At 37.1% G+C, this 17970-nt stretch overlaps 1 protein-coding gene across 3 annotated transcripts in view; it reads left to right on the top strand.

The window, feature by feature from the left end:
• Positions 1 to 17970, top strand: part of TRIM33 (tripartite motif containing 33) — a 48817-nt gene that overhangs the window by 1449 nt on the left and 29398 nt on the right. For all 3 annotated transcript variants that reach the window (XM_081121620.1, XM_081121621.1, XM_081121619.1), the window contains exons 2-4: positions 12032 to 12150; positions 12565 to 12709; positions 12874 to 13006. In XM_081121620.1, the coding sequence (XP_080977746.1) occupies positions 12032 to 12150; positions 12565 to 12709; positions 12874 to 13006 (397 nt within the window). The remainder of the gene's footprint in view (positions 1 to 12031; positions 12151 to 12564; positions 12710 to 12873; positions 13007 to 17970) is intronic.

Genomic DNA, 17970 nt, shown 5'->3' with positions numbered 1-17970 from the left:
GCAGGTTTCTTGAAAGATGAGTAGCTCACAGAGCATCTTACACATCCCTGCAGTTAAGGGATGTTTAAGGTGATGGGTGGAAATTGGCTTGGATTCATGGGCTGAATAAGTAAGGGGTCTGTCTGCAGTCCCTTACCTGAAGCCCATGGGTCCAGGTGTGCTTTAGACTTCAGAATAGTTTGGAAAAATTCCTTCTTCCTGGTAAGGTCTCTCATACTCCAACGGGGTCTGGGTTAACAACACATTAATATTTCTATGGTAAAACATACGAATATCACACTAATAGGATAGGCAATAAATAGCCTTCCACAATTCAGGGTGGGTTTTGTTGCAGATTTATCAAAAACATTTAAAATTTTACAAAGCTTTTGAGTTTTGGAGCTGCAGGTAAGGGATTGTGGACCTGTACTTAGGGGTTTGGGATTCAGCCTGTAGGGTGCATCTTTCCGTGGTAGATTAGAGTTCCTGAAGGACTTTCATGTAAATTGGGTAAAAGGATCATATCTGTGATCCAGAAAGATTATTTGGCACATTGAAGGGTAAGGGGAGGCAAGGCTGGAGGCAGCACCAATTAGGAGAATCTTGGAAGTAATCTAGGTGAGAAATTAGCATTTGGGATGGGTAGTAAAGGACTGACATCAGGTACATTATTAAAGAAGGAAGCATTTTGCTATGGAAAGGTATGGACTTTGGGAGATACGTTTGAGTTTGAATGTTTACTTTCTCACTTCCTACTTGTGACTTGGACAGATTCATTCTTCTTAGCCTAAGTTTTCTCATTTGTGAAACAAGGACAAAATTACCTACCTCATGGGGTTATTGATAGTACGAAGTGTGTACAGTGACTAGTACATGGTAATTATTAATGAAGTGGCAGCTAGTTTTATTATTAGTAGTAACTAATTGTAAGTAGCCATGGGAATGGAGATGGGGGCATTGAGTGTTCCAGATTTCTTGTTTGATGGGTGGCAGTGCTATTAATGCAAATAAAAGAATTCAGGCCCTGGCCACTGTGGCTCGGGTGAGCATTATCTAATGCACCAAGAGGGTGCCGGTTCAATTCTCTGTTGGGGCACATGCCCGGGTTTTGGGCTCGATCCTCGGTATGGGGTACACAGGAGGCAGCCAGTTGATGTTTCTCCCCCCCCCTTCCTTTCTCTCTGTAAAATCAATAAAAACATATTAAAAAAAAAAAGAGCTTGGGCACCTAGCGGGGTGTGTGTGTGTTGGAGGGAGGGTATAATTTCAATTTTGGTTGTTTTGGGTTTGAAGTATTGTGACACATACAGGTAAGAATGTTAAGAATAACGGTTTGATCGATGGAGAAGATACTGAATGGTAATGGATGTATAGAAGGTGGATAATGGATGTATAAGTAACTGCTCATGGCCTCATGAGTGTAGTAAGACATGGGATTCAGTGCTCTTGTGGGAACCTGGGTTAGGCGGGAGATTTAGAGGGAGCACAGGATGAAAACTGTGTTTGACTGCTGTGGCTAAGGGGCTGAGGTAATGCAGTTGGCTCTCTGATATTTATGCGGGCAAAAGAACAATAGTCCGTAAGTTCCCTCTTCATTTCTCCACCCTCTCTTTTTGGACTAAGTAGATGGGACTAAATACTATTATCTTAAGGAAATGTTGCTTTCTAACCAGTATGTATGACAGATGAAGTCTGGAAGCCACCATGTTTTTGGGCATGGAGTCTAGAAAATAATTTGTTAGTATTAACTCTTGTATTTATCTTTTGCTTTGCTCTTTAAAAAACTGAGCATGCTGTTCTAGAAGGAACACTGGATTTGGAGTCAGGCAACAAAGTTCTGCCACTTGTTTTCTGGTTCCCTTAGGTTCATAATGTTTTTGTCCTTCAGTTTATCTCTAAAATGTAGCTAGTAGTCCTTCACTTATATCTCACTGAGTCAAATTAAATAATAAATGTGAAAATGTGCCCGGCAGGTGTGGTTGAGTGTCGACCCAGGAACCAAGAGCTCATGGTTCGATTCCCGGTTGGGGCACATGCCGGAGTTTCAGCCTCGATCCTCTGTAGGGGGCGTGCAGGAGATAGACGATCAATGATGTTTCTCTCTCATCCTCTCCCATCGATGTTTCTATCTCTCTATCCCTATCCCTTCTTCTCTCTCTAAAAAAATCAATCAATAAAAAAAATAGTTTCCAGGTTCCTCCATCTTTAAAAAACAAAAGTGAAAATACTTTTATAAACTGAAATGCTTTGCAGATGCAAGGATTCAACAACCTGTGATTCCATCTCTGGTCTGAGGAGCCATAGGTGGTAGTTTAATTCACCGTCTTAAGTGGTTCTGAAGTGATGACAAGTACATTACCCTCCCTCCTCACCTTTTTTCTGTTCCTCTAATACACCAAAGTTATTCACGCCCTTGAGCTGTTGCCTGATCCGATAGCCCTCCAAGTGTGGCTTCTGGACTAGCAGCAGCAGCATCTGTGAGCTTGTTAGGAATGCAGATATTTGTGCCCACTATAGACCACCTAAGCAGCAGTCTGTTTTAACAAGTCCTCCAGGTGATTCTGATGCACACTAAGTTTGAGAACCAGTGATCTTGAGTGAATGGCTCCTCACTTCACGTTGCCTCCTGAGAAAGGCTTTTTCTGATTGTTTTTCTTTTTTTTTTCTTTATTGATTTAGAGAGACAGAAGGAGGGAGGGAGGGAGAGAGAGAAACATCCATCAGCTGCCTCCTGCACGGCCCCTACTGGGGATGGAGCCCACAACACGGGCATGTGCCCTGACCAGGAACTGAACCAGCAACCTTTTGGTGCTCAGGACGATGCCCAGCCAATTGGGCCACACTGCCAGGGCTCTCTTCCCTTTTCTTAAATACATAGCTGTATGAGGCCAGGTTTTCTTCATATTCCTCAAATAAAAACTCATCACAACAGATTCAGTGCAAAAGCATGTATTGTCATCTTCTATTAAACCAGACATTAAAGAGATTTAAAAATTTAAAAATCCTCACTCTTTACTAAAACTTTTTGTTTTGGAAAATATAGTTATTTCTGGTAATGTTATTTAAGCCGGTAATGAGTTTATTTTTAAATAAATTAATAAAATACTTAGTTTCAATAAAAATTATTAATTACTAACAAATTAAAATAATAAGATTAAAAATTCTTTATTTCTAATGCTACACATATTGATGAATAAAACCCATCTAAATAAAAGCTCTTTGAGAATCTCTATAATTATGAGTGTAAGAGGGATCCTGAGACTAAAGTTTGAGAGCTACTCCCTTAAAGAGACCGTCAGACAATGATAATATAGAGTCATTGGGAGGAATGTCAGACCATGGAATAGTAGAAGATTGTAGATTCATACATTTATAGTCCTTCATTTTGGGTTACCCATCACAGTTCATAAAGAGCTTGTTCTCCAAAGAATGTGAAGGTGAAAAAAGTAGTAACTGGTTGACCTTTTGTAAATCTAATCCTCCCCCTCCCCCATATTAAGACTGGTTGACTGAGTTATATCATTTTACTTTCCTGAGGTCAAGTGTGGAGGTTGGGCTCATAGTATTGGATACATTAGCCTATGTCTCTTCTTTGGCCACAAACTACCTTTATTTCTGTCCTCCTTCTAGAATGGACATTGGTCCCAAGGGGAAGTGGAGAAAAAAAAAACAAGGATGAATGAACATAAATACATCATTTTTAGAAAAATATTTAAAGTCTGTGCTCTAATGATGGGTAAATAGCATGAATTATGTGGTACTAATGAATAACACTTTGAATGCTTATTATATGCGGTTTATGTTGCTGCTGTTGTGAATTACTTGTTCCTGTGTCTTCTATTTTTCTTTAGCTTGATTATGTTTTTTGTTTTAATGTACAGGAATTCTTAATAAGTTCCAAAAAGTTCCAAGATCTTTTGTTGGTTATGTAACTTGAAGATTTATTTATTCTAAGCCTACTATGGTTTAGTGTGGTAGCTAGCCTCCAAGATGTCCGTGTTCCTTTCTCCTAGTATTCACACCCTTCTATAGTCTCTGCCCACAGTGACTCAGGGCTACTCTGGGTGACCAAGAGACTACAGCAGAATTAACAATGACTTCTGAGGCTAAACCATTAAAGGCATACAGCTTTATGCTTACTCCTTGGATCCCATGTTGTGGGTAAAAATGACTGCTACTCTTACCAGTCCCATAAAGAGGCCCAGGTAGAGAAGAACTGAGAGGCCTTCTGACAATATCCGGTGCCACCTTACCAACCAGCCATGTGAATGAGCCTCTTTGGAGCTGGACCTTCTAGCATGTTGAGGCTTTCAGATAACTGCAGTTCTGGCTGACACCTGACTGCAACCTCACAGAAGCACTGCCAAGTCACTCCTAAATTCCTGATTCTAAGAAACTCTGAGAGAGAATGAACTGTTTTAAGCCACTAAGTTTTGGGGTAATTTGTCACACAGCAATAGATATAACTAATACACTTGACTTTATTTTTTTACTCTTTAGAAAGCTGTCTTTTGATGATAAGAGATAAGAGGTGCTTTTTTTTTTTTAATCACCCTCCCATTTTTTTGGTTTTATTGCTTATTATAAAGCTAAAATAAACTTTGTTAAGGGTATGCCTTGGAGATATTGTGGGTTTGGTTCCAGACCACTGCAATAAAGCGAATATCACAATAAAGTGAGTCACATGAATTTTTTGGTTTCCCAGGGCATTTAAAAGTTATGTTTACATTATACTGTAGTCTATTAAGTATGCAATAGCATGATGTCTAAAAAAGCAATGTACATATCTTAATTAAAGAATGCATTATTGCTTAAAAATGCTAACAATCACTTGAGCTTCAATGAGTTGTAATCTTTTTGCTGGTGGAGGGTCTTGCCTTCAATTTGTAGAAAAGGCAAGATTTGCAAGATGTAGTAAAGTGAGGTCTGCCTGTATTCATTAAGGTAATTTCATTCCCCTCCACATAAACCTTGTTCATTGTCAAGATTATCTTGACTGATCTTAACTTTTTGCTCTTATACATTTTAGAATCATAGTGTGAAAGTTCATTTAAAAAAACCTGTGGCTCAGTTGGTTGGAGCGTTGTCCCATACACCTAAATGTTGTGGGTTCGATTCCCAGTCAGGGCACATAGGTTGTGCGTTCTCCGATCCCTGGTTGGGGTGCCTAAGGGATACAACTGATCTGTCTCACATAGATGTTTCTCTCTCTCTTACACACAAAAATCAATTAAAAACCCTGTCAGCACTTTTGTTGGAATTGTTTTGCATATATAGGTAAATTTGGGAGAAAATTCTATCTTTACAATTTGGTGTCTGCCTATTCATAAACATTGTATGCCTTTTCATTTACTGAAATCTTCTGTTTGTGAATATTATGTAATTTCTTTTCTAGAAATGTCTCCCACATCTTTTCGAGTTATTCCTACATACAGGTTGTCCCTGACTTGACGCTGGTGTGACTTAAACGATTTTTCAACTTTATCATGGTGCAGAAGTGATACCCATTCAGTAGAAACTGGCTAGGCTGTGCTATGATGTATGGTATGTTAAATGCATTTTCCAGTTAGTATGTTATACTTACAGTGGGTTTATTGGGATGTAATCCCATGGTAAGTTGAGGAGTATCTATACTTTATACTTATGCTTTTACTCTAAATGTTTCCTTTAAGTTACACTTAGAGCTATGTTTGCTTTGTTTTCTTGTTTTCATCTTACTTTTTATATTTTAAATATCTAAAGTTTACTGATTTTGTATTTGTATTTGATAATTGCATTATGTGAGGTTCTTGAGGTCTTATTTTACTACTGCTGGCCTCTGCCTACTCTTGGTCATAGTAGATGTTGTCTTCCAGTGTTTTACAGTTTTTGATTGTAATCATGTTCACCAGGGCTTTATATATGAATCCTGTCAGTTGGTTTGCAGCAACAAGCCTCCAAAGAGTATTTTGTCTTTGCTTCTTTCAGGTGCCACCAACACAAAACCACTGAATTAAGGTTGGTTGGTATTTATTAGAACTGGCAGATGTTGATTAGGGTTTACTTTTGTAAGCTGACCTGTTTTTGGAAATTCTAAGGAGAAAAGTTCTTTCCTCACTCTGAACTCAGGCAGTGAAAGACAGTTTTATTTCTATGCTATTGGTCACATTTAAAAAAAAAAAATTTGCTACTATTATTTGCTTACGCACCTTTCTGAGAGTAATTCAAGCCTGCGTTATGCAGAATCTTGATTCTACTTTGTGTAAGCTCTAGTCTCCCATGTCTTCTCCATTCTTGGTTCACTCCCATTTGTGCATCCTAACAGTCGCTGAGAGTAAAATTTTGGAGCCTTTGTATTTTTGAAGTTCTCCTTATTTACTCTTCTACTTTGACGGTAGCATGACTGAGTATGAAATTCTAGGTTGAAAATATTTTTTCCTCAGTATCTCCCAGTGTCTTAAGAAGTCAGTGCTGCCCATGCTTGTCTGATCTTGCTCCTTTGTGCAACCCCAGTTGAGGTTTGTTTTATTTACCTCTTCCCTGAACCCTTTTTTTTTTTTTTTTTTTTGCCTTTTTTAAAAAACATGACTTTATTGATTTCAGAGAGAGGAGAGAGAGAGAGAGAGAAACATCAATGATGAGAGCGTTATTGACTGGCTGCCTCCTGCATGCCCCCTACTGGGGATCGAGCCCACAGCCCGGGCACTTGCCCTGACCGGGAATCTAACCGCGAGCTCCTGGATCCTAGGTCGATGCTCAGCCGCTGAGCCATGCCAGCTGGGCTTCCTGGAACCTTTTAATAATGTCTTTATCCTTATTCTGAAATTTGGTGATGTTCTATTTTTTCCCTTTCATTGTTTTTAATAGTTCAGTGTCAGCTTTCTGTTAGTCTTGCAGTCTTTGCTTGTAGTAACAGAACTTTTAAAGTTTTTTTCATAAGGATGCTCTCCCTTCCCCCACCCCCACATCCCCGTACACACTTTTTTGAACTGTTACTGTTTGGGTGTTGGCACTCTTGGGTTCATACTCTCTCCTACCTTTTCTCTTATGTTTTTTTTCTCTCTGCTTTCTTATTCAGCTGACATTCTGGAAGATCTTGACTTGATTTTCTTATCTTTTTTCTTTTTATGTTGATCTCTTTTTGTCCGTTTTTGTTTGAGGCTTCCTCAAGTGGTGGATAATCCTTGTATTCTTCTACTTCAGTGAGGCAAGAAAACTCTGATTGGAGGTTTTATACTTCTTAATTGTTAGACTTAATGTTATTATTTTTTTTATGATTTGATTGATTTTTTAGAGACAGGCGCAGGGGGTGGGGGGGTGGGAGGGAGAAAAAGAAGCATTGATGAGAGAAACATTGATTGGTTGCTTCCCTCATGCACCCTGACCAGGAATTGAACCCACATCCTAGGTATGTGCCCTAACCGGAAATTGAACCAGTGACCTTTCAGTGCACGGGATGGGATGATGCTCAACCAACTGAGCCACACTGGCCAGGGCTGTTGGACTGCACTTTAAATCAGGGGTTGGCAAACCAGGGCCCATGGTCCAAATCTAGCCTGCTTTTATATGGCTCATGAGCTAACAATGATTTTTATATTTTTAAATGGTTGAAAAACATCAAAAGAATATTTTGTAACGTGAAAGTTATATGAAATTAATATTTGTGTTCATAAATAACACTTTTGGAACACAGCTGTGCCCATTTCTATGTATTATCTATGCCTGCTTTCATGCTGCAATGGCAAAATGAATAGTTGTGACAAAGACTGTATGTGGTACTCATTGCTTTGTACTGCTTTTTGGTGCACTACAAATTACAGTGATGCAGTAATAACTTAACAGGCATAGAGGTATGCCTGTAGCATGACATTTACAAAAATATTTTAATTATCAATGCATACCTATCATTTGAAACAAGACAAGAAAAGTAGATTTTACATGTCACACTTTTAAGGCACAGTGGAGTGTAGGTTATTTCCTTTTGGAATTAGTTGGCAAAGTGTTTCTTACACACTTTTAATATAGTTCTGTATAGCTCTGCTAAAAGAGCACAACCTGTGGATAATACTAGACTAAGTACTGGTAACGATATTCCCAACTCACAGGGAAGCAATGGACAGAGAAGTTGGAAAATTTAAAATGGAATGTCTCATCACAGCAGAATTTCTTAAAAATAAAAAAAATGAAATCAAGGTAAGTTTCTGAGTGGATTGTTAGCCAGGCAAGGAAAAGCTCTTCACTGATGGTGAGTTAATGAAATCCTCCCAGTTAAGTAAAATTCTACAAAGAATTTTATAATTCTTATTAGTAGATTTATATTAAAAAATCTTTACTAGGTTATTATTACATTTTGAATTTTGTGAATAAAAATTGTGGAAGTTTCTTTTTTTACTTAAGTACCTATATAATGTCTTTGATATTGTCTTTGCCCTCAAAAGCAAAAATACTGTGCCTTCTGATGCCATGCCCCACATTGGGATTTGGTAGGAAGTACTAGGCACAGGTTTCAAGGAGTATTGGCATGTACAGCCTGACCTGTTGTCCACAGTGGATTTGGGTGAGAATTTCTACATTTCTTCTAACAGCACAAATGACTGCCAAGATAAGAATCTTAGACCACTCTGGCCTGTCATCCCATTTGTGGTTTATTAATAGAATGCTGATATCCAAATTAAACAGACTTCTTTTCCATTACTAAGGAATGGCTTAAAACTCATCCTCACATAATAAATACTTATGCAAAAAATTAATATCACTCAAAAGATCTCTTTTTGATTGGGAATAAAGCATATATGAGGGTAACATATTTAGAGTCATTTAACTGTTTTTTATGTTTTACTGTGTTTATGAGGCTGAAGTGAGTCTGAAGAATTGGAAGTATTTAACAGAGAACACTGCATTTCAGCAGTCCTCTGCAAACTTGAAATTCTGCTTTGTGTTGAGCATCACCTTTATGTGTTGTGAGGTATACAAAATGGATATCTTAAATGAACCTCGACACCACTGAAGAGATGACACATTATTAGAGAATAATATAAGACTTTAAAATAAATTACCCCTTGTTGGTGTGGCTCAGTGGGTTGGGCATCGTCCCATGCATTGAGGGGTTGCTGGTTCGATTTCTGGTTGGGGCATGTGCCCGGTTTGTGGAGTTGTGGATTCCATCCCCGGTTGCGGGTGCATCAATATGATGGTTCCCTCTCTCTCTCTCCCTCTTCCTTTCTCTCTCAAAATAAAAAAAAAAATCTTAAAAATAAATTAATAATCAAATGTTCATGGAAATATGGTTCCAAAGTTGAGATTAGTCATAGCTGAAATTTACTGCTTTTGGTCTTAATGTTGGTTTGAAGGTGGTGATCAACCCCCCTTTCTCATGTGCATATTATTATGATTGATTTTGGCTTTTATGGTTTTGGCTGTAATTCAGGCTGTTTTAACATTGATGTAGTTTCTGTCTTTCTCTGTTTTCCGTCCCCAGTTTATGTTTTATGGTTTCAAGGTAGGTTATCTGAATTGGTAACGGATGGAGAGAATCAGATATGGACAAATTTATTCGAATCTTATGACTTTATGTTCCTTATCTGTAAAATAACATCAGCTTCAAGTTAAAACTTTTTCATGTTATCTATTTGCTTATGAAAAATAAGGGAAAAGGCTCTGCTAGAATTAAACATGATTCCCAAATTTTTAAAATTTGAAGATCTGAAAAAACAAAAAACCCAGCAACTCCTAAGAAGCATATTGATAGTTTGGAAGGTCAAATTAAAAAACGTAACACACACACAAAAACACAAAAGGCTAAAAGATAAAAAGATAAATGTATACTAGCAAAGGTGGGGTAGGGGTGGGGGAGAGACAAGCAAAAAACAAAACAGAAAGAATAATATCAGCATTAGATATAAAATTCAACTCAACTCAAAAGTATTAAATAGAACAAGAAGGAATTTTATTTAACAATGAAGGATAGAATCCACAAACTGTCAAATTTTTATGTAAAAAACAGGATGGCAGCCACAAACAAAAAGCAAAAATAAAGGGTGTCCCAAAAAAATGTGTACACATTTTGAGTAACTTAATTCCAGTGGGTTAAATCTGAAAAGAAAGAAAAACATCAATTGAGCTATCAGCTGTTAAAAGTGTGTATATTTTTTTGGGGGATACCCTGTATATGAAAATGTACAAATGTGATGCTGAAATAAAAAATTTAGTGGCTCTCAAACTCACATTTCCTTCTCTAAATTCTGAAATCCAGGAAAGAAAACCTAGTTGCATGCAGTTTTTCTCACAAGCACATGTGTAGATACATAGACTGAAACCCTCTCTACTGTGAAGTATAGCCACTGACAAGACTCAGGCTTCTTGTAGTTTTGGATTTGAATACTTGAATTCAAGAAGTACTTGAATTCTTGAGTTTCTGGTTATATGGTATTGTTTCCACCTGGGTTAGTAAAAATACTTTCATTTAAATTAGATGTTCAGTACTTTTTCTGTAAAGGACCAGATAGTAAACACTTTAGGCCTTTTTGGTCCAAATACTATTTTCATAGCTTTTTCCTCTTCCTTTCTTCTTTCCTTTAAAAGTAAAAAAAATCATTCTTAATAAATTGTTGACTGAACTATTTATTGTTTAAAATTTCATTTTTTGTTTTATAGCTAGCAGGTTATAAACTTGCCCATATCACCAATGAAAAAGAAAGTATATTACTTTTACACAAGTTTCTGTTAATGTTTTTTTTAAAAAAAAACCTTGGATACCTTTTTCAGATAATGCTACATATTGGAATTAGAATGATATGTATACATAAATTTATATATAAAATTATATTTCTATTTTTTATAGCTGCCAATTTTTCTCCCCCATTTGTGAACTTCGCACCGACCGTTCTTGGTTTCCATGCTGTTTTTTCCTTTCCTAGTTGAGCTACGGGTCCCCAAGACCGCCCTCAAGTTCAGTGATTGGCTAGGACTCAGGATTCAGAAAAATTCTTATACTCATGGTTGTGTTTTATTACAGTGAAAGGATACAGATTAAAATTAGCAAAGAGAAAACGTGCATGGTGTGAAGTCCAGGAGGAAGCAGGCACAAGCTTCCAAGTATCTCCTTTCAGTGGAGTTGGCGCAGGAGGTGCTTGATTCTCCCAGTAACTGTATGTCAGTGTACAGGAGTATTGCCAACCAAGGGAGCTCACCTGAGCCTTCATGTTAAGATTTTTATGGGAGGTGGGGAGAGTTACATAGGAGTGCAGCTTCCATAGAACTGACAGCACCTGCTTGGACTACAACCACCCCCAGAGGTCAGACTGAATACCGCGTGTCCCACGGCCTCAGGCATACAAAAAACACTGTCAGGCATAATATTCCAAGAGGTTAGAGGTCGTCTCCCTGAAGCCAGTCAAGGGCCAGTATTGAGGACAGCCATCCGTAGGAATGTGCAGGGTTTCAGGAACGTAGACCAGCCAAATAAACTCCTGCTTGCACATTAGTGAATGCATGTTAATTCCCCAAGACCGCATTTAAGTGTCACCTCGTTAGTGAAAATATACCTGATTTCACCGTAAGAAGTTAATTGCTCACATATTTTTGCTTCTACAATTACTTATACTTATTTCCTTTGTAGTTATATTATACTCTGTGTTTCTTGGGAGGTTTTTAACTGAAGCATCTCAAATGTAAAAATATTTATACTTTTTCCCCTTTTCTCCTCCCCATATTGTTTCTTCTTCTGATGGGAAAAATGGTTTTTATGTATGTCCTCTGAGCAAGATCTTTGTATGCATTTTGTATTATAAAAACAGTATTTTGTTTTCAAATATGTATGTGCAGCTGGGATACTGATATTCATACCTTTAAACTTTTCTGCATATTAATGCTTGTTTTCTTTTCCTAAATAAGTATCATTTTTTCCCACTGGAATAATTCAGTGGATTATTTTACTCAGCTCTTAATGTAATGCTTATTTCTTTGGTCTTGTCTGTGACTTATTGAATGATTAGTTTTCATATAGGCATTGTGCACAATTTTCCTTATTTTTTCCTGAAAAAATATTTCTTAATGTTGTCGTTTTGTATTGTAGTTGGTGTGATACGGTGCCCAGTATGCCGCCAAGAATGCAGACAGATAGACCTTGTGGATAATTATTTTGTGAAAGATACATCTGAAGCTCCTAGCAGTTCTGATGAGAAATCAGAACAGGTATGCTTCTCAATTTCTCTTTATATTTCTATCTTGATATCAAAATGTAAATTATTAGAAAAACATGTTTGGATTGTTACATAAATTAGGCTAGTTCTGTTATAGTTACACCTTTAAGTAGAAAATAAAGAATATCTATTTTACACCCTCTGAGATCTGACTAAATGAGACAAAAGATAATTACGAAAAATTGAAATTGTGTATATATTTTGTGTTCTGAGACTTAGATTTTTATCCACCTGAATGTTTGAACTGGAAGGAAAAGAATTTCATTAAAGATAAATGCATAATAAAATAACTTTATGCTAGGTACAATGAATTAGTGTATTTGAAAGCAAGTTAGAGAGTTTTTGCCTTTTTATTTTGTGGATCTATATTTTGTAAATTTAATGTAGATTAGTATTTCCTTTTTAGGTATGTACTAGTTGTGAAGACAATGCAAATGCAGTTGGCTTTTGTGTAGAGTGTGGAGAGTGGCTATGTAAGACATGTATTGAAGCACATCAAAGAGTAAAATTCACTAAAGATCACTTGATCAGGAAGAAAGAAGATGTCTCAGGTAAGATAGAAGCAATTTTAATGATTACTATTAATCTCCCTCTTTTGCCCCTATAGCATTTCTGCGTATTCTTTATAAGCTTTGGATACCAGTATCAATAAGAATTTAGAAAGTTAGACAAAAATTTTGTTTAGTTTAAAAATATATGTTTTATTTTACTACAGAGTCTGTTGGAGCATCTGGTCAGCGCCCTGTTTTCTGCCCTGTACACAAACAAGAACAGTTGAAACTTTTCTGTGAAACATGTGATAGACTGACATGTAGAGACTGTCAGCTATTGGAACACAAAGAACATAGGTACAGAAGTCATAATTGCTTATCAAGAAATATTATAAAAAGTTCTTATAAAGTTCTTAAAAAGTTCTTATTTACTCTTCCTAAAGCAAATATTTATTTCATAATTTTGTTAGCATTTTAATTCTCAATTTTGTATGTTTCTTAAAATATGTTTTTGGTGAATTATTTAATGGTTTCCACATTCATATCTAATAGTTTATGATTTGTTAAAAATGTATTATATATGGATTTGTAGGAATGGAATTGTATTTCTTTGTTCTGCCTTGGTTCAGATACATTTTTTTTTAAGTACTGTGCTGTTTAGGCTATGGGCTGTCATCTAAAAAAGTAGTATTGCCATGGGTATGGATAAATGGTACCCATTTTAACATTAAAGCATAAGAATACTGATTTCATGTTAGATACTACAATTTGCAGAAAAACTAGGGATTTATAAGCATCTAAGTAAGCATAGTTATTAATTCTTTAATACATAGCTTAGTATTTCAGCCCTGTTATACCCTCAGAATTCAATAGTATTTACTTATGACCAATCTGTTACATCCTGTTTTAGAAGTGTACTAAAATTTCTAGTCAGTTGTATGACAAAATCCTCTAGTAAATTTCCCGGTTGCTATGTTGTCTATTTATTACAATTAAAAAGATGGTCTTGCTATCCCATACAGCATTTTCTGAAGTGTTTTTCTTACTACAGTTCTGCTGAATTGATGGAAATAGGTTTTATAAATCTCCTGCCATAAAAGAGTAGGTTAAGTTGGATCAACCACACTTAAATCTGTTTCTTAACTGTCAGATGTCTTAGAAATTTTAATTTGTTAGATTCATTGGAACTCATTTGGAATTCTCCTAAAGAGGAGGGGATACTTTAATCCACAGTTTGTGGCACACTTTTCTGAATGCTGCATATTGGTTTAATTCACACCAACTACCCATGTAGTGTTGATACTAGTATCATGACTGTATTGAAGGAGAGGGAGTCTATTCCCACAAAGTTTTAGTAATTTGTACAAGGTCTCCCTGTAAGCGGTAGAGCCAGAATTTGAATACAGGTGGTCAGACTCCAGATCTATTTTAGCTTATATGCTTATTTTCTCCCATATGGTCTATAGAATACAGTATGTGAATACAGTATGTGGAATCCCTCAGTATTGACCATATATAAAAGTAATGTCCTTTGTTCTTTTTCAAGACTGCTCTTATGTTCTGTAGGACATTTGTTTAGAAATCTACTTAAAATGTTTATATCCTTAATTTGTTCCAGTATGTTCATCTTACCTGCAGGTTGGCTATTGTTTTACTTGAGGTTACTAATCTTGTGTCTGTCTTTACCTCAGGGCCAAATCTTACCATTGATTGTTTTGTAATAATCTCAGTAAGAGATTACCTTTCTCACAGCTGCAGTCAGATCTTTGAGAAATCTTAGGTTTCTTATGGCTTTTTAAATTGATGTTGAGAAGCAAAAAGAACAGGAAAGTGACATTCTTTTTCTCATGAAAGAATAGCTTCAGTAGCCCCTCTGTCAAACTTTAACCATGATCCTTTCCCTTTCTTTATCATTTTTCTTACTCACCTATATCCGAGTTCTGATTATCTTTTGAATGTTTTCTCCGTTTTCTTTAGTTCGCACTTTATACATTTCCTGGATAGACTATTGCAGAACCCATGCCATTGGAATTAAAAGCCTAAGTATCTATTACTACACCACATTTATAACTGGTCTCCCTGCTTTGAGGTTTACCTTGTTAAATTCATCCTGTCCACGTTGTTGCCAGGGTTATTTTGCTAAGGTGTAGAGTTGCACTCCTCTTTCCCCCTTAATGCACCCTTCAGTGGTCCCCCATGGTCAAAGTTTAAAGTGTTCAATATAGCTTACTTTATTGAGTCTTACCCAGAGTCTTTCTCTTCATCATCTGTATGATGTTAGGAAACAGTCCATAAGACCACCCTCACTTCTGACACCAACTGCAGAGTGCAGTAAAAACCCAAATGGGACGACAGCATTCAGTTCAGCTCATTGATATGTGACTTGCTATTACCTTCTTCAGTTAGACTGGCAGCCTTCCAGACAGAATGCTGCCTTCACCTGGGAACTGCCATCCATAAACGAAGCAGCTCTCTGTTGGTTAACAGAGAGCTGTTCATAGGGCACCACCTGTGTGATCATAGGATTCAGTGGTTCCTCAGGTGGTTCCACAGCCATACTGAAGGGAAAAGAGGCTAGCCATCTGTTCGTAAATACCATAAATACATCTTTGCATCCTCCTGGTCTTATGTTTCTGCACAAACAATTTCTGTTTGTATGGAACTCTTCTGGGCACTGCCTGCCTTATTAGAGTGCTCCTCCATCACCCAAGACATGGATATTTCAGGTTTCAGGGTAATTTTATGTTCTTAAGTCATAGAGTCAGCCTCAGTCAATGCCTAATTGCAAGCCAGTGACTTTTTCTTAAATGGTATATATTCTACCACAGCATCCAGAAATTTTCTGGTCCAAAATCCCAGTGGTTGCTGCTGAGTAACACTCATAGGCTTTTGCCATAAACTCCAGTCTGCACAATCTATGTTGCCGATGCTTCCAAAATCATGTCAGAGTATGGATCATAGGGGCCCAAAAACATCTGGAGAGAGACTACTTTTTGCAATTCAGACATGGCTTACCCCCAGTCAAATACGACCTTCTTCTGGGTGGTTGTAATGATTAGTACTAGTAATATTACCAGATGTGTAAAATGTGTCCTGAAGATTCAAATATACCAACCAAATGTTGAACTTCTTGTTTAGTTCTAGAGATGGTTGGCTAAAGCAATTTATTTTTCTTTACCTGTGGAATGTTAAGGGTGGCTTCTGCCTAGGTTATTCCTAAGAATTTCACCAGTTTAGGCAGGTACTTGGACCTTTGCTCGATTGATTAACAGCCTCTGTTGGTCATGTGTGTCGCCATTGCATTTAAGTCAGTCCTACCTGGATAACAATAACCAAGGGATTGTATAATTAGTTTGTTTCCTATTAGTTTGCATTTCCTTATTTATCCAGTGAGTCAGCTCCTAGGGAGTTGGGTCTACCATTTCTAAATTCCATTGGTAGCTTTTATCTCTAGTAACTGTTGTTATATACCATGTGTGACTAGGTGGTAGTTAGGAATCAGTTTTATAAACCCCCATGCCCTTATTCTTCCTATTCCTAAACCACAGGTTTCAGTGAGTCAGAGTCATGTTGGTGAATCCCACTTATGACACCAACTATGAAGTTAGGAAGCAATCCACAAGTACCCCCTTACTTCCGACACCAACTACGGAATTTAGTTGTCAGAAGTGAGGGTGAGTTGCCAGCCTACGAGGCCCACCTGAGCTTTGATGTCCAGAATGTTGATTGGAGCTTTGTCATGTAGACATGGTTCTCTGTCCATGTAACTGACCTGTCTCTCTAGCACTTCCTGAGGTTGAGCTGGTAACTCTGTGACCCAGAGTGCCAACTATAAACCACTTCCTTAGCATGTGGTCCAAGGCCCCAGGTAAACAGAAATACTTTTATCAGGCATTACATTTCAGGGGCTTAGAGATGCCCTCTCAGTAGCTGAAGTCAAAGGCCAGACCTTTCTTTGGTCAAGATTAAATTCTTTACTACACAATCTGTTATCTCCTACTTGCACTTCTAAGTAGGAAGCCCCCTGTTTCAAATTTCTCTGCCTTTACAAGTGCAACTTCTTAACTTATAGAACACCTTCCCTATCTGTCAGAACTATCTAACCTTAAAACCAGTTCACTTCTGTGTGTTATCTTTACTAACACTTGCGGTTCCATCTTTCCCACCCCATTCCCTGTATGGACTTTAGGCTTTTTAGGGGTAGTTCTTTAAGGGGCTTAATTTCTCCCGTGCTGCTGATCAGTTCGGATTGCTCACTTCTTGAGTCAGTTATGCAATTGTGATATTTTCTTAGGAACTTGTCTACTTAGTGGAGATTTTAAAATCTCCATACTCGCTTAGAATTAAACAGCATTAAAAATTTGCAAAAATCTGTGATTATATCTTTTTTGTTTATAATGTTGTACAGCCGAGTTTATTTCCTTATTATTTAATAACCTCGCTGTAGAGTTGAGTCTTTTATTCGTCATTTTAGTAATCCACTTCTTTTTTTTCTTTTTTTAATATGTCTTTATTGATTTCAGGGAGAGGAAGGGAGAGAGGGAGAGAGATAGAAACATCAGTGATGAGAGAGTCACTGATCAGCTGCCTTCTGCACGCCCCGTACTGGGGGTGGAGCCCGCAACCCGGGCGTGTGCCCTGACCCGGAATAGAACCACAATCTCTTGGATCCTAGGTTGATGCTTAACTGCTGAGTTACGCCGGCCGGGCTAGTGATTTACTTCTTGAAGTCATTTATTCTATTCTTTAAAAGTGTTCTAATTCTCACATTTCTCTCTTATCTTCTTTCCTTAGTTTGATTTTTTTTTACTTTTTTTAGATTCTTATACTGACTCTTTATCAAAAAGATGTGAATTTTCCTCTGATTAAAGTTTAGCTTCATTCCATAATCATTTTTGACTTAGTCTATAATTGTATTTTTGCCCCCTCTTTAAAGATAATTGCTACATAGTATAGCAACAAAGGTAATGAAGTGTGTGTGTGTGTGTGTGTGTGTGTGTGTGTGTATATCTTTTAAGTGGAGAAAATGTACCAACTTTATGAGGATTTAATGAGAATTGTGCCTGTAAAGTGCTTAGCACAGTAAGTGCTCAGTAACAGTTTACCTATTAGTACTAACATTGTGACCTACTACTTGTTTTCTTTTTTCTGTTTTTTAAAAACGCTTTATTGAGGTCTTTGATTTTCTTTATTGTCTTGTAAGTTCTTAAAAAGTAAGGCAGCTTTATAACTTTATAACTTTTTTACCTTAAAACATTACATGGTTTCTAGTTAAACTGGGGTTATCTCTCTTTCCTCTAATAATTTTTCCTCATAGTAAG

This window comes from Miniopterus schreibersii (assembly GCF_964146895.1).
Source record: "Miniopterus schreibersii genome assembly, chromosome: 19".
NCBI classification, from domain to species: domain Eukaryota; kingdom Metazoa; phylum Chordata; class Mammalia; order Chiroptera; family Miniopteridae; genus Miniopterus; species Miniopterus schreibersii.
The sequence above is the reverse complement of the archived record's forward strand: the minus strand, read 5'-3'. Positions and strand labels throughout refer to the sequence as shown.